At 43.9% G+C, this 17,398-nt stretch overlaps 1 protein-coding gene across 1 annotated transcript in view; it reads left to right on the top strand.

Annotated features, from left to right (window-relative positions):
• Window positions 1-512: 512 nt before the first annotated feature.
• Window positions 513-17,398, top strand: part of LOC144382823 (spermatogenesis-associated protein 31D1-like) — a 25,056-nt gene continuing 8,170 nt past the window's right edge. The window contains exons 1-4 of the mRNA XM_078078772.1: window positions 513-4,609; window positions 15,677-16,595; window positions 16,779-16,973; window positions 17,205-17,387. Coding sequence (XP_077934898.1) covers window positions 513-4,609; window positions 15,677-16,595; window positions 16,779-16,973; window positions 17,205-17,387 — 5,394 coding nt within the window. The remainder of the gene's footprint in view (window positions 4,610-15,676; window positions 16,596-16,778; window positions 16,974-17,204; window positions 17,388-17,398) is intronic.

The raw sequence follows: 17,398 nt of genomic DNA, 5'->3' as shown, positions 1-17,398 counted from the left end.
GTGACATCATGGATACTCAGGACCCTTCCCTGAGGTAACCACTGATCTCTGTGCTTCACAGAGGTGGTCTGAGTATCACATGAGATAATTTACATGAAAGTACTTTATCCATGAAGCAAGAATACTAACCAGGGGCTTTCAGAGTCTTAATATCCCATGGGTGTCCCAGAAGGGGACTCCTGTATTAATACCTATGTTTCTACTTTCACTACATATATCCCATTCTCCCGGTTTCCCAGACTACAGATGCTCCCAGAGAGAAGTGGAGGAAGCCCGGAAGCTGATCTCTGTTTTAAGAAGGTGACCAGTCTTTCCCCTTTTATCCTGATCCCTCTTAGAGTACGTTTTATGCAATTGTAGGATTCAGTGCAGCCTGCTATAGCCATGGGAGGGGATAGCCATAGGAACAGGTATTGGGGTGAAGGCTCCTGAGTACATTGTGAAGTCATAAAGGTGGGGCATTGGGAGGGGTCAGCAGGCTTCAGGTGGCCCCTCCCTCTTGCCAGGCCAGCATGTCCTCCTCCCCTTGTTCTGGTCCTGGCTGCAGCTTTGTACCTCCTGTCTCCTGCAGCCCCCTAGGCCGGCATCATGATACCACCTACTTTCGTCAACTGCTATGTCCAGACCCCTCCTGTGAGGTGTGTAATAGCACAACTGCTGAGATCAATCGGCTGCTGTTCCCGCAGGCCCTGGAAGATGCTACTCCCTTGGCTTCCACAGCCCCTGTGACTTCCTCATCGTTCACTCTCTCCCCTGACTCCTCAGCAGTCCCTCCAGGAGACCTAATATCAGCTTCTCTGCCTGAGCCTTCCCCACCACCTGCCTCCATCTTCTCACCTAACCCAGTGACCCCCTTGGCTGACTTTTTTCCACCCTCACCACCGGGTGATTCTTTGCCACCAGAGTCTTTTCCTCCCTTGGATTCCGAATTCCCAAAGGACAATTTCCCACCCCAGTCCCTTGCCTTTCCTCCAATCCCACCAAATGATGCTCAGACAGTGGATCCTGTTGTCCATCCAGAGGCCACTTTGTCTCTAAATACCATCTTCTCTCTGGACTCTACCCTTTCCCAAGATGTCAACCCCTTACCGGAGTTGTCCCAGATGGTGAATCCCATCTTTGCTTGTCATAATGCACCATCAACCCTGTCTGTTTCACCACCACCAGACTGCAGTTTAACTATGACTCAATCTAAATCGATTTCCATCTCAATGAAGCCTGTTCCAGAGATCTCATCTCCAGATAGCTCTGGCGGGTTGCCTACTTATGTCCCAACAATCACAGGCATTAATGCCTCCAGATTGTCAATTTTAGACTTCCCTTCATGGCAAACTCATGCCAAAGACTTCTTCCCTTCAACCTTGACTCCATATAATGTCCATCAAGAGTTGCTGGCCCTCCATTCTTCAGAGGCTTCTTCCAGGGGAGACCCTGCAGCCAAGCTTGTGGAGCCTGCTAACCTCTCACTTCTCAGCCCTGAGGTCCTGGCACTCCTTGAGAAACAAGTCCAAAAGAGGAGTGACTTCTGGATGTGGAAGGAAATGAAAAAGGGTTCTGTTCCAAAACAAACAATTGCTGATAAACATGACTTGGCAGTCTCCCTTCCTTTGTGGAGCAGCAAAGACCAATCAAAGGAGCTGCATGTGCATCGGCAGCCCCCATATCCTACAACCACCTTAAAGGAGGGCCATTTACAGCAAACCCCTATCCAGCTCTTCTGGGGTCTCCCAACTCTGCATAGTGAGTCCTTGTTCTCTGCTGCCCGTGTCTTGGATAATTGTTCCTCCATCTTTATTTTTAACAGAATCTCGAATGCCTCCACAGAGCAGGAATCCCCAGTAGTTCCCCATCCTCTTCCTCTGTGCTTGCCTGAGAACCAGCCCCAACCCCAGCCCCTACCTATCCCTCAGGCCCAGCCCCAGACCCACTTTCAGTCCCCACTCCCAATCCTGCCATCTGGTCCTCTAACCCAGATTAAGGTCTGTGGAGTGCGTTTTCACAGACCTGAGAAGGAATCAGAGTCTCTCCTGTCAACTGAAATGCAACATCTGGAATGGAACGTGTTGCAGAAGGAACAGGAAACTGTGTGGGGTTTACCCGCTGTTGTCCAAAGATCCCAGGAGGACTTCTGTCCTTCAGCTCCTAACCCTTCTCTTAATCACCGGGCCTCCCAGGCCCGTGTTGCAATCTCTATCCTTCCTGGGCAGTTTCCTCTCCCTGATGAGCTTCGAACAAAACTAGAGCGTCACCTTCGAAAGAGGCTCATCCAACACCGGTGGGGCCTGTCCCGCAGGATCTATAAGTCTCTATCACTAATGAGTCCAAGTACTTTTTCAGAGACACCTAACTTGCAGCACTATCGTGGACGCACAAGGATCTCTAAGAGTGAGAGTAAATTGAGCGAATCTGAAAGCTCTGAGGGGGACTCAGAAATGATTCAGCTGGAGGACGATGACCTGGAGAAGGACAACGGTGACCTGGAGAAGGATCAGGGACACAACCCAGAGAATGGCCCAAAAGATTATCTGCTGAGTGACCCAGAGAGCTCTTCAGGTAATGATATGGGGTATGATTTTGAAAAAGAACTTAGGAGCCCATCAGAGAAAAACTCAACAGTGTCTGTGGAGACTTTAGGTCAGAGAGAACTTGAAAATGTCTTGAAAATACATTTGAGCAAAAAGTTTGAGGAAATCAATGAGGGTCAGCTCCCCGGGACTATGCATAATTCATGGCATAGTATGAAGCAGACATCGCTTCTTTCTGAGAACTCCCACACTGAAATAAAACAGAGAAGTTTGCCACCATCAGAGGTTCAGGACTACTCCCTGAATACCTTCCAGGAGCTTCCCTTTATTAAATCTAGTGCACAACAGATGCTGGAAGCCCATATTAAAAGGTTTCGTATGAGGGTGATGTGGGGCCTTCCCCCCAGGGTCCTTGAATCCATAGAGCTCTTTAAACTGATAAAAGACACATCCCATTCTAGCTTTTCCTCCTCAACCAACCTGATTTCTGAGGTAAATTCCAAACCTGGGGGCTTCAACTCCCTTAGAGGCAGCTCTAAATCTCTCCATGGAGACAAAGTGGGAACAGCAAATTCAGCCCCCATCCTGGATCATCCTCTCCCTGCCGCCTCAATTGTGGGCAAGGAAGAACAGAGAATTCCGAGGCAATCACCCTCTGATATCAAACATGAGTTTGTAGAGGATGTTCAGAAGATTAAGGATGGCACACAGACTCTTACACCTGTCAAACATGACACCAGAGGCAACAGATGGCCCCCAAAGCTGCCTGCAAGGCAAGCTGGGGCCAGACATGAGCCAAAGGATAAGAGTGCAAATTCTAGAGGTAGAGGAGGAACGCAACAGGGCAAAAAGAAGAATCTAGAACCTGTCGTCGTGCCCACAGTGTCCAGGGAGATATTCAGGGCCAAGCAACTTGATGCTCATCAATCACAATCTAATATCTTGACAGCCAGCAAGCCAGTAAGCTCCCAAATCATAAAGGTGAATGATAATAAAGTCAAAACTACCATCCCCATTAAAAGCCCCCCACCAAACCCATCAATTCCCCAAGATCCTAAATCCTCAAACCTTAAAGAACAACTGTTGTATGAGTTAAAGTTTAAACTGGAAAACAGAGAGCGTAGCCGGGCCCAAGCCCAACGCACTGGCCTGCCCCCTGCCTCAGATAGTTTGACTTCCAAGGCCTCACTGACTCATGCCCAGGGTGTCTCCAGTGGGGACATGGGAGCTTCTCAGGTGCTGCATGTCCATCCAGAGGACACAGGAATTAGTATGGAACAACAGCAGGAGCCTTGGGTCCCTAAGCATGTCTTAAGGAAGTGCCAGAAAAAGAATCTCCCACCAGCTGCGGTGACCATGAGCCCTCTGGGCTCCAAGGCACAAGAGCTTGGGGGAGGGGATGCAGGACTGGGGACATCCCAACTTAAAAGGAACAGTTTCCCTACTGAGGATGTGGCATTGAAGAAGAGGTTCCCTACTCAGGACATGCTATTGAAGGAAAAGCTGGGAAGCAAGCCTTCCCAGACCCTGTCACAGAAGGGTCAGCTGCCTCCTGAAAGCCTTTCCCAGAAGGGTCAGCCTCCTTCTGAAAGCCTTTTCAGAAAAAAAATGAAGCATTTTTTGCAATGGCTTAATCCAGGGATAAAATGCAAGAGGCAAGAAGACTCCCAGGGGAAGGGCAGCCCTCTATCATCTGTGGAAAGCAGAGGCCTACTTAAAGGTAGAACTGCCTTTACTGGGACAACCAAAGCTCAGAAAATCAGGACAGACGTTGGGAAGTTCCTAGAGGAGAAACTGGGGCGTTGGCATGCAATAGATAGCACCTGCCCTCAACAGCCCATTCCCTTCCCAACCAAGTATGGGAAAACTCAGCAGGAAGCACAAGTGCAGGCCCAGGCACAGCCTGTCCAGGGGTATCCTTTCAACTACAGGGCTCCCTCCTGTAAGGTGAAAAATACCAAGTCCTGCCACCAACAAGCTGTCTTTGCTGGCCAAGGCCATACTGGAAGTGTTAGACAGATCAGAGACAAGGACAGACAGCCCCAGAAAGCTGTGGCATTTAAGGAGCAGCGACTGCATAACAAGTATCCCCTATCCACGCCCCACAGGGAGCCTGCACCCCACCCACACGCCACCTGCAGGCATCAAGCTGGCCAGGGGCCTCCGGCCACTCTCACCACTGCTGAAGGCACTGTGTTCAGAGATCTGCCTCTACTATTTAGACAGCAAACCCTTCTCCAGAATTTCCAGGGGGGGATATTTCCCACCCCAAAACAATCCCTTGTGAAGCATATTGATTCTCTCCAATAAATATTTCTCTAATAATAGCAATGTGTGTTCTGTGTACTGTACTGGGGGCATGGGTTTCAGGTAACTCAGTTCAGCTGTTACTGATTGCTTCCTTTGGCTTCTAAAAGGTGACCAGTCTCCCAGAGCTCTTGAGAAATAGATATCATGTGCCCCCCAAGGCCCCCAAAGCCCATTTCCTGATGAAGTTTGAGGAGATGGGCTCTGTCTCCTGCCCTTTAGCTTAGCCTTACTGAAAATGTATAGTAGCTCACACCTTTGCCCTCATTGAATGTCTTATACCCTTTAGAGCAAGTGTTCTAGGATCAAACACAGGTATAGTTTTCAGAAAATAATGATTAAGCCACTGTTTTTACTTCACTGTTACTACACAGTAGCTTAATCATTATGTAGAAGTCAGTGATCAGAGGATCCCACAGGTGGGTGAACTCTGAATGGGAGTGTTTGGGGGAGGGTGTTGTCCCAGTTGATCTTGGGCTGGTTGGGGTAGGGTCGAAGAACAGCATAGATGCTGCTTAAGAATCTGTCATGTGAGTCACGTTAAACTTGACAGTGAGGTTTCCCACTGGAAGCGCTCCCCTTCCCTGGGCATTTCTTCAGGCTGCCCGACTGATGACGTTTTGTGCAGAACAAATGGAGAACAAAAGCATCACTTAGCTGTTAGTGGCAGGAACGTTGACCAGGCAGCTACCACCTTCCAGGGTAAGACACCTTTGAAGAAATGAAAAGTTGAAAGAGTGACCTTGCTGGTGGAACAAAGGCTTATGTCTACTCATCCCCTTATCTTGACCCTGTCCTGCTCCCCTCCTTCCTCAGTCTGATCCAGGCACCACCACTTTGAGGCCGATTGGAGCACGGCACAGCCTACTGATGCCTTATACCAAAAAGGCATGGGGCTGTTCCTTGAGTACTCAAACAATATCTGCAGGCTGTCGGGCATGGCATCCCCTTTGGCGATCTTGGTGCCTTCCTTCCATCCATGCTTGATGGCAATATGTAAGATATTGCTTTCAGTATGGATAGGATGGAGGTGCCACCTCTCATATGCATGGCCTTAGTGGAGCCATGGTAGATCTTCTCCAGAAGATGTGCAACTTATGAACCAGCGGTGAGTTCTCGACTGCGTACCAGGGTACAGATATTTGGGGGCTTATCATGGAACTCCATGGAATGCTTTTTTTCAGCCACGACTGCACACGTACGCACACTTACAATAGGGTTTTGGAGGGAAGGCAACTCCACTTGAGACTGGGACTCAAAAATGGGGTGAGTGTCCTAGAGAGCACCTGAGGTAGTCTTCTGGGCAGACTCATGACTGTTCAGTGCTAAAACAAAAAACCAGATGTCTACGACCTCTTTCACTACCACACTTGTACCTTCTCGTCCAGGGTTATCATTGACCATACAGTATCTGAACGTTAGGGTCACAGAAAGAATGCAGATTTTGATGCTGTGGAGGCCCTGAGAGGGACAACAGGTGGGATGGGGCCAACGGCAGGGAACCTGAAGAAGTGAGGAGGTACTGGAGGCTCTAACATCTATGTGGATAAACCAGCCAATAACACAGCCTGCCAGTTCCTACATCATCTCATTTTAGGGTCCTTTATGGCCAATCCAGTGCAGTTACCACTCCTCTGTAGAGCTTATTACTGGGAATATTTTTGACATCAGGAATAGTATAGTCTGACATTCTGTCCTTTTGCCTCATCCCCCCATCCTTCTAGTTTATATGTCCCCTGTTTATTTTTCAACTCCACGTCATTCATTTTCCACTTCTCGCCTATCTACCAAGGCCTTGTCTTCCTTTCCTCACTCTCCGGTAGAACTGATGGCTTATCAGGTAACCAACATGTAAAAAGCTCCAGTACAGCATAAGAAGTAGAGTCCATGGTATTGTAATAGTGTTATCTGGTGACAGATGGTAGCTGTAGTTGTGGTGAGCACAGCATAGTATCGAGTTGTATACCTGAAACTAATGATATTGCATCAACTATTCCATTAAAAAAAAAAACAAAAACAGGCTCCAGTACAAGTGGGCCCCATCTAATCCCCTTCAATCCTTCCTGTCTGGCAAAATGTTGTCTCTCTGCCTTTTCTAGAAATGCCTTTCTGTAAGTAACTGATTACTGTTGGATTAAATCTCACGTCTCACAATTGAGTCTACTCACAATTGAGAGTACTGAGGCCACAAGAAATTCAGCCCCAGCACTACCTGGAAATCATTCACTGATTCCACAAATACTTATCCCAGGCTTACTAACATGAACAAAATAAATGGAGTTAGGTCACTATTTCCTTAGTACATTCTCTCCTGTTACTCAGATCTATTCTATTTTATGTAAAATTTTATTTGAGAGACAGCACAAGCACTAGCAGGGGAAGTGGCAGTGGGAGAGGGAGAAGAAGACTCCCCGCTGAGTAGGGAGCCCCACATGGGGCTCGATCCCAGGACCCTGGGATCATGACCTGAGCTGAAGGCAGCTGCTTAACTGACTGAGCTGCCCAGGTGCCCCTCAGATCTATTTTAAACTTCCTTCACTTTCCTCAAACTTAGGCCATCTTCACTTGCCCAGCAGATGTGTTGGACCACAGTTCATAGCCATGACGTGGGAGCTTTTCACAAAACAAAAAACAAAACAAAACAAAACAAAAACCTTCCAAAAAGTATTTTCCTATTCCTCTTTTTCCTCTTCCTGTTATATGGAAAGAGGTTTCCTTCCCAATCTCAAAGGAAACATACTTTTTGAAGCATCTTCATTGAGAGATAGCTAAATTCTAGTCTCGATGGACTGATCTACCCTTTCCACGTCTCCTTCTGCCCCTCTTCCTGTCCTTCTGAGGCACCCAACATCTTTTTTTTTTTTTAACGCTTTTTACTACAGAAATATTTGAACATGTACAAGAGCAGATCGAACAATATAACTTCCCACATATCCCTCACCCAACTTGCACTATTATCATTTGGCAGGTGTGTTACATCCATCCCATCTTTTACACTATGATTAAAGTGCAAAAGCCCATTTAAACATCTTGCCATCCCTCTCTGAGACATATGCTAGGTGCCCATGTCAAAGCTCTCACATTTCTTTGATATTTATCACCTGCGGAACATACTTATTCACAACAGATGTATGCAGCATTGGTGACGAAAAGCACTGAGCTTTAGAGGCTTTGGCAATCAGTTCTGCTCTGCCTTATAGTCAACCCCGAGGAGCCATTTGAGTGAATTCCTCAACTCCACACAAGAAGTAATCTTACAGAGCAAATTCAGGGCACAATTTCACTGTCCCTTAATCACACAGTAACTAACTTGCAAAAACCTAGGAGAACACTTTATGTTAATGAAGACTTGACACTGCTCTGTTTTCAAATATTTAGAAGAAAAATTTGTCCTGTCACTTTTCAAATGAACTATTGTGTTTCAAGTTAAATACAGTAGATCAAACACTCCCCTCTTTCCCAAAATGCCATTAAAAGTAAAAGATTAGATGAAAAAAATGCTCAATATCATTAGCCATCAGGGAAATGCAAATCTTAACCAGTATTTGCTAGCGCTTCACACCCACAAGGATGGCTAAAATCAAAAAGAGAATACAAGTGTTGGTGGGAATGTGGAGAAATTAGAACCCCCACACAATGTTGGTGGGAATGGAAAATGGTGCAGTCTTGGAAAACATGCTGGCAGCTGCTCAAAATGGTAAACACAGAGTTATCATATGACCCAGCAGTTCCACCTTTAGGTATATACTCAAGAGAAATGAAAACATAGGTCTACACAAAAACTTGTAGACAAATGTTCACAGCTATCTTATTCATAAGGTCAAAAGACAGAAACAATGCAAACATCCATCAACTCAGAAATGGGTAAATAAAATATGACAGATCCATATGATATATTTGAAAAATAAATTTGCTGTGCCATATTTATAACCCCTTCTCACCTGGAAATTTTTTTGGGTGGAGCTTATCTTGCTCGGACTTTAAAGGATGTTTTTATAATTTTGAGTCCTAGGGGCCTTAGGGACAGTCAAGATCACACTTCCTATTTGAAAACAATTCCAGAGATGTAAAGCTATGTGGAGGGATTTTTCTTAACAGACATACCTCCTGCAGTCTAGGGAGGGTATGTGAAGTGGGATGGGTTTGAAGTGTACCTTCCTTTTGGGTAGAGACAATGGTGAAGCTGTGGATGCAGGAGAAGAGAGATAAAGAAAGGAGCTGTCATTACTGGTAAACCCTCCTCATATGGGAGGGAAAGGATTGGGTGTCTAGGGCCAAGACTGATTCATCAGAGAGGGAATATAGGCAAGTCAAGTAAGGAAATGATACAGGGCTTAATTTCAACAGTTTATCATCTAAATAATGAAGCTGTAAGGGTTCCAACAATTAAATGACTAGGTAGCATGGGGAGATGAAATAAATACACATAAACCATCAACAAAAATGACATTATTTTTAAAACCGGTAGAGATGACAATAGGTATTTTGGTGAAAAGTTTGAAGGTATATGGGAAAAATACTTTTCATGGAAAAGGTAAGCATAGGTGTCATTCAAAAAACGCCAAAAGGTATTGCTAAATATAATTACAATTGTGCTCATTAGACATTATGCTAGAGGAGCCCACTTCCTAAATCAAGATGAGTTTGGTCCTGTGGGCTGTGATCCAGCACATTTGCTCTGTAAAATAAAGGAATCTTCAAAAATGTTGGGGGAAGAAGGGGGATTTGACAGAGAGAAGGAAGGGAGCAGCAGGGTGAGACACTGTGTGGAAGAGAACCTGTAGGGCGTGAATAGCCTAAGAGGAATTTGGGGAAATAAAAGAATTACTAAAATTTTTAAATGGTGTGCCACAGGTCCATGGGTGTGTCATGCCCTTGTCTCCCTCTTTGTCATCCTTTCTGTTCCTTGGTACAGACTATTCTGCTTTCTCCTGCTCTTTAGTGAACTTGAACACTTTTGAGGAGATATGGGGGGTGGGGCTGCCGCTGAGTCTATTTCTGGTTTCACACAGGTAAAAATGCATGAGGGAGAGCTGCACCTGAAGGCAGAGTAGATCTTGGCGATGTAAATCCCTGGGTATAGCCAACTTTCAGAGATGATGTGAGGTCCAAAGTGAGATCACCACGTAGTAAAAAGGGTCTCAGGTAATATCAGGGTAACAGGTGGAACGAGAAAATTTCACTAAGGTAAATATATGATACAGTGAATAGGTGGAGGAGGAAGGTAGGTTGGAGGCATCTAACGGGCCATGGAAGGATGGACACATCTGCTGCGCTGGATGGTGGGGGAAGGGGCATGTGAGTTTCTCTCGCCTGTGTTTTCCCCTCCCCCACCCTCAAGAACCTTTGGTGTCTGTACTAAAGCTCTGTGATGTGGGCCTGGAACTCTAGTCTAGAACATGTATTCTCAACACCCAGCTGCCTGAGGCAGCAGTGCATTTCCAATGATGTGAATCATCTTTGTCTGAGAAGCCTTGCTGCACCATGGCTGAACTCCAATTAAACTTGCTAGGTCTTCCCATCCTTGCCTTCCTCTGTGGGGTGGGGCTCCTTCTTCTGGTGCTGTGCTACCTAAAGAGGAAACCTTGTTCACCAATATTTTGGAAACAGAGCGATGTCAATCAGGTAAGTAAAGTCCCTCAGAGATATTAAATTCTTCTTTTCAAATACATGAATTCAAAGCTAACAACTTCCAAATGATGCTTTTACTGAATCTTATAAATTTTACGTTGTATTTCCTTTTCTTTTCTCTTTTCTTTTCTCTTTTCTTTTCTTAAGTAAGCTCTACACTCAGTGTGGAGCCCAACACAGGATTTGAACTCATGACCCTGAGATCAAGACCTGAGCTGAGACTAAGAGCCAAGTGCTTAACTGACTGAGCCACCTAGACGCCCCTTAAGTTGTATTTTAATTTGCATTTGGTTTAAAATATTTTTTTTTCTCTTGAGTCTTTTTCCTTGACCTGTGTATTAATAGTGTGTTATTTAATCTAATCTAAACATTTTGGGATTTCCAGCTATCTTCCTGTAGTTGATTTCTAGTTTAATTCTACTATGGTCTGAAAACGTACTTTGTGTGATTTCTATTTTATATTTGTTAAGGTGTGTTTTGTGGCACCGAATGTGGTCCATCTTAGTGAATGTTCCATGTGAGCTTGAGAAGAATGTGTATTCTGTGGTTCGATGAGGTATTCTATAAATGTCAATTAGATCAAGTTGATTGATGGCGTCGTTTGGGTCAACTACATCTTTACTGGTTTTCTGCCTGCTGAATCTGCCCATTTCTGATAGAGGGCTGTTGAAATCTCCAACAATAACAGTGGATTCATCCATTTTTTCTTGCAATTCTACCAGTTTTTGCCTCACATACTTTGACACTATGTTGTTACATGTGTACATGTTAAGGCGTGTTGTGTCTTCTTGGAGAATTGACTTCTTTGTTGTTATGTAACGCTCCTCTTTACCCCTGATAATTTTCCTTGTTGTGAAGTCTGCTTTGTCCAAAATAATACAGTTACTCCTCTGTTCTTTTGGTTAGTGTTAGAATGGTACATTTTTCTCTGTCCCTTTCTTTTAATCTATCTGTATCTTTATATTTAAAGTGGGTATTTTATAGACAACATAAAATTGGGTCTTGTTTTTATCTACTCTGACAGTCTTCTCTCTCTCTTTTTTTTTTTTTTGGTTTTTTTTATAAATTTTTTTTATTGTTATGTTAATCCCCATACAGTCTTCTCTTTTAATTGGTGAATTTAGACCACTTCCATTTAGTGGTTTTTAAATATACTTGGATTAATATCTCTACTGGTCCGTACTGTTTACTATTCATTATACCTATCCTTCCCCTCTTTTCCTTTTTCTGGTTTTAAACAAGCATTATATATAATTCCATTTTCTCATTTTTGTTAGCATACTAATTGTTCCCTGTTTAAAAATATTTTAGTGGTTGTCCTAGAGTTTGCAATATACATTTACAACTAATCTAAGTCCACTTTCATATAACGCTATACCAATTCATAGATAGCGCAGGAGTGTCCAATTCCTCCAGTCCCTTCTAACATTGATGCCATTCATTTCACTTATCCATGCACTAAAATCACCCAACACATTATCATTATTATTATTAGGTCAATTGAGAGTAAGATGAATGAAAGTTTTATTTTGTCTTCATTCATTCCTTCTCTTTCTTTCCTTTACGTAGATCTGAGTTATTTTCCTTCTCCCCAAAGAACTTCTTTTAATATCTTTTGCAAGGCAGGTCTGTTGCTGATGAGTTCCCTGTTTTTATCTGTCTGAGTTTTTATTTCTCTTTCACTTTTGCAGGATAATTTCACTAGATATAAAATTTTGGATTGGTGGTATTTTTCTTTCAACACTAAATATTTCACTCCAATCTCTTACTTGCATGGTTTATGATAATAGGTCATAATTCTTATGTTTTTTTTCTCTAGAGGTAGGGTTTTTATTTTCCTCTGGATTCTTTCAAAAATTTTCCTTTTGTTTTCCTACAGTTTGAATATGATACGTCCATGTATGAACTTCCACAATGTATGGTTAATGTGTCATTAATTTTGGAACATCCTTGGCCATTATTACTTAAAATATATTTTTTGTTCTTTCTTCTCCTTCTGGTATCCCAATTACCTATATGTTACACATTTTGGAACACAGTTCTTGGCTATTCTAGATTTTAGCATTAAAAAAATTCTTTTTCTCTTTCTATTTCAGTTTGGAAAGTTTCTACTGACTTTTATGCTAACTCACTTATTCTTTCCTAGACCATATGCAACCTACAGATGAGTCAATCAAAGGCATTCTTCATTTCTCATAGTGCTTTTGGTTTCTAACATTTTCTTTTGATTTTTTCTTAGAATTTCCCTCTCTCTGCTTATATTCCTCATCTATTTTCGTATGTTGTCTACCTTTTCCATTAGAGCCCTTAACATAATAATCATGGTTATTTTTGATACCATGTATGAGAATTCTGAAATCTGTCATATCTGAATGTACACCTGATGCTTGGTTTGTCTCTTCAGATTGCTTTTTCTTGCCTTTTAGCATGCCTTGCAATTTTTCTTTGAAAGCCAAACATGATGTATTGGGTAATAGGAACTGAAGTAAACAGACCTTTAATATGATGTCTTATGTTAATCTGCTTAGGTGTTGGGCTGTGTTTAATATTTACTGTAGCTACACATGTCAGAGGCTTCAGTTTCCTCTAGTGTCCTTGTTTTTGTCTCCCCTAGTGTCTTTAGGTTTCCCTAAATCTCCCTAAATAGAACCTATACCTTGCAGTTCTTTTTAGCTATGATCCTGTCACTACACCGGAGCCCAGTCAATACTTTGGTAAGGTGTCACGGGAGGGGATATGATTAAACATCTGTCTTTTAATGGGCTTATGTCCCTGGACTGTGATGTTCACAAGTGTTTTGAAGGTATTTTGCTTTGTTTTGTTCCACTCTATAGATGAGACAGGAAGGCTAAAGGGAGCTGCTGTAGCTGGGTTATTTACCTTCTCCCATGCGGCATAAGGCTCTGGTAGGCTTTTCACCTGCTGAGTAGGCTTCTGTTATGGAGAACACTCTGGGAATATTTTCAAATGGTTGCCTTTCTCTCCAACCCTACACTACCCTGCCAGAAACATGAGCATTTTTTTTTTTTTGTACCTCTTTACTGTGAGAACCAGGTGAGGTCCTGGTAAGAAAACCCATAAATAAGTGGGGGTCCCCCATTAGATTGTGACCCCAGGAGTTTCTCACTCTCATGCTAGCGCATATGCATCCTCCAGCAATTTGTCAAAGTGTCTCTTTAAGTGTTCCTACGAGGAGAGCAGTGCAGAGCCTCCAGTGGCTTCTGTTCCAGGTAAACTAATCTAAACTATGATTTTCTACATTGACACTCTCTGAAGATTTGGGGTAGTGGTTTGCCACTATGGTTCCAAGAAAAGTCATTTTTTAGTCTGTTCAGCTTTTTGCTTCTTTCACAGACTGACGTGATGACTTCCAGGCTTTTTAAATGTTAGATCTGGAAACAGAAGTTGCCCTTCAGAGAATGATTTTTTATTTTCCTGTTCCTCTTCCCACATTTCTAAATGAGTTTGGTAGGGTCAGAGAACCACCTCAAATGGGAAGTCTACAAAAAGAATAGACATTCACTCCTCTAGGAAAAGAGATCTGGCAGGGGTGGGTTAAGGAAAGACTAAGGTTTCTACTTGAAACTCACAGTCTATATGGGTATGGTGGTGTGTCTTGGGTAAAATCCCAAACACAGGGATTCTGTAGTCCTGGATTCGGCTTTTTGGAGAGTATGAGATCTGTGTAAGAGAACAAAGTTTTCCAGCACTTGATCATGAGTCACAGTCCCATGTCAAGCATCACTTGATCAAGCCTTCCTTCGTGTTGGGGTGATCAGAAGAACAGTGCTGAGCCTCTGAGAAGAGACTGGGGTCTGAGGTATGTCCTAGGATACAGGATCCTACCTGAGGGAGTACAGGTGTGACTGTCAGGCTTCAGTTTTTATGTCCTCATTGAACAAAGGACTTCTGACTGAGAATATCAAGTGTGGACCTCTCAGACAAAATCCTCCTTTGAATTTTTCAAAGAAGTAAATATTGGTGGGGCATCTCGGTGGCTCAGTTGGTTAAACAGCTGCCTTCAGCTCAGGTCATGTCTCAGGGTCCTGGGATCGAGCCCCATATCAGGCTCCCTTCTCAGTGGGGAGTCTGCTTCTCCCTCTCCCTCTGGTCTCTCGCTCGCACTCTCTCTCTCAAATAAATGAATAAAATCTTAAAAAAAAGAAGTAAATATTGATAACATTTTATCACCTTAAAATTGATAAAAGCAAGGAACACAAAGTTCTATTAATTAAAGTCCTACTATTCTTGGATAAAGAATGTCTCCATTTCTGAGAGAAGAGTGAGAGATGAGTCTCATCCCTTCATTCTTCTATTTTTGTTCTAGCGTCAGGGCAGAGCCAAGAGGAGAAGGAAAGGTGGGACTCTGAAAGGTAAGATTCTGCATATTCCACCTGAGCTCTCCAAGGGTGACCCTTCCTGTCCTTTCCATGATGGCTCAGGTCCATGATCTCTGAGGAGGTCAGCTACTAGATACAGTCCCTCTTAGAAGACAGAGGCCTCAGAGGAGAGGCTAATGGAAACATAGTCAGAGTACAAAACCCTTCTCAAATTTCCTGCTCTGACCATCCCTGACCATGAAGCAGTGTTGGGATTGGGCAATGAGTGTTGCCCAATAGGTGGCCGTGTGAGATGTCAAGAGTCATAACTTCTGTCTCCTGACTTTGTGAAAGACTTGTGACATCATGGATACTCAACTTCCTCTTTGGGGTAGTTTAACCTATGTTCCTCATAGGGCGGTTTTCAGTATCACATGGGATAGATAATACATACAAAAACCCATTGTGAATGATAAAACAATATGTCTTGTTATTATTATCATTGATCATGTGACCTTAAATCCTAATTTTTGGAGCTCTCCAAGTCCAATCTACCAAGGGTATCACTTAAAGGACACTCTTCTCAGCTTCTTATAAGATCTCTTGCTTCTATTTTCATCATTCTCCAGGTTGGAGAACTTGCCAGAGTGAAGTAGAGGAGGCAAGAAAGGTGCTTTCTCTTCTGCAAAGGTGACTAAACATTACCTTCTTTCCTGAACCCCCCTTTTAAGCAGAGTCTATGAATTTCTAGAGCCTTAGGCAAGCTTGGAATTGACATGGGATGGAAAAATCATCAGAGTTAGAATGTGAAAGTCTTGGGGATGTGGTATGTGGGGGGACTACCTTTGACAGATCTGCCAGGGTCACATATGTTTGTTCTGGTCCTGGCTGCAGCTTTGTACCTCCTGTCTCCTGCAGCTCCCTAGACTGGCATCATGATACCATCCACTTTCGTCAACTGTTACGTCCAGACCGCTTCTGTGAGGTGTGTAACAGCACAACTGCTGAGGTCAATCGACTGCTGTTCCCAGAGTCCCTGGAAGATGCTACTCCCTCTGTGACCCCCTGGGCTTCCACAGATCCTGTGACTGACTCATCACTCACTTCATCCCCTGACTTCTCAGCAGTCTGTCCAGGAGACCTAATACCAGTGCCTTTGCCTGAGCCTTCCCCAGCACCCCCCACCATCTTCTCACCTAACCCAATGACCCTTTTAGCTGACTTTTTCTTACCCTCACCTCCTGGTCACTCTCTGCTCCTAGAGGCAAAAGCCTTGGATTCTGAAATCCCAGTGAGCCATTCCATACCCCAACCCCTTGCCTTTCCTGCTCTCCTACTACAAGACACTCAGAAAGGGGATCCTGTTGTCCAACGAGAGGCCACTTTCCCTCTGATTACCGTCTCCACTCTTGACCCCACCATTTCACAAGATTTCAACCTCTTACCAAATCTGTCCCAGATAAGGAATCGCACTGATTCATTTGCTTGTATTAATGCACCACCAACCTGGTCTGTTTCACCACAGCCAGACTGCACTTTAACTGTGACTCAATCTAAATCGATTTCCATCTCAATGAAGCCTGATCCTGAGAAGTCATCTCCAGATAGCCCTGGTGGATTGTCCACTTATGTCCCAAGAATCAGAGGTAGTGACTGTTCAAGCCCGTCAGTTTCAGAATTCTCCTGCTGGCAGGTCCATGCCAAGAACATGTGCCTCCCCACACTAGCACATTCTGATTCTCAACAAGAGCAAGTCTACCTCCATCTACCAGAAACCTATCTCTGGAGAGACTCTGCTACTAAGCACAAGGAGGCCAGTGGAATTTCTTTCCCTGGCCTTAACTTCCAGGCACCCTTGGAGAGTCAAATGAAAAAGAGAATGGCTTTCCAGATTTTAGAGAAGAAAGTAAAAGAGGAGGGGCCATTTTCCAAACAAATGTGGTCAGAATACCAATGGACATCTGAAGGGAATTTGTTGCAGCCATTTGATGTACAGGTCACCACAGCCCCCAAAACTGGCTGGAATATTGAAGGCAAACCAGAGCAGCTGCGTATTTATCAGCAGCTCCTCAATGTCAAGTCTTTGGGGGAAAACTTGCATCAGAAATATAGCCAGTTATTCTGGGGTCTTCCGTCTTTGCACAGTGAGTCCTTAGTAGCCACTCTCCTGTTTTCTAATAGTACTTCCCCAGTAGAGTCTCACTTTGTCTTATTCAATGGAATTCATAATACCTCTGTAGTCAAAATGCAGGATCAAGCATTTCCACCACTTCCTCATTCCCATCACCTTCCTCTCCCCAGTGTACATCCCCAACCCTTGTCTCAAACCCTGTCCCAATCCCAGCCCCTACCTTTCACTCAGGTGAACACCCAGGCCCACTTTCAATCCCACCTCCCAATCATACCATCTTCTTCATCCCAGATTAGGGACTGTGGAATGTCTTTCCATAGATCCAAGAATGAGTCAGACTCTCATATCTTGACCAAAAATCAACACCTGGAATGGCACGTGTTGCAGAAGCAACAGGAAAGCTTGTGGGGTTTAGTCCCTGTGTTCCAGAAGTCTCAAGAAACCATTTGTCCTCGAGCTCCCAATCTTCCATTGGTTAGCCAGTC

This window comes from Halichoerus grypus, chromosome 8 (genome assembly GCF_964656455.1).
Source record: "Halichoerus grypus chromosome 8, mHalGry1.hap1.1, whole genome shotgun sequence".
Taxonomy (NCBI): domain Eukaryota; kingdom Metazoa; phylum Chordata; class Mammalia; order Carnivora; family Phocidae; genus Halichoerus; species Halichoerus grypus.
Note: the sequence above shows the minus strand (reverse complement) of the source record. Positions and strands in the feature narration are given on the sequence as shown.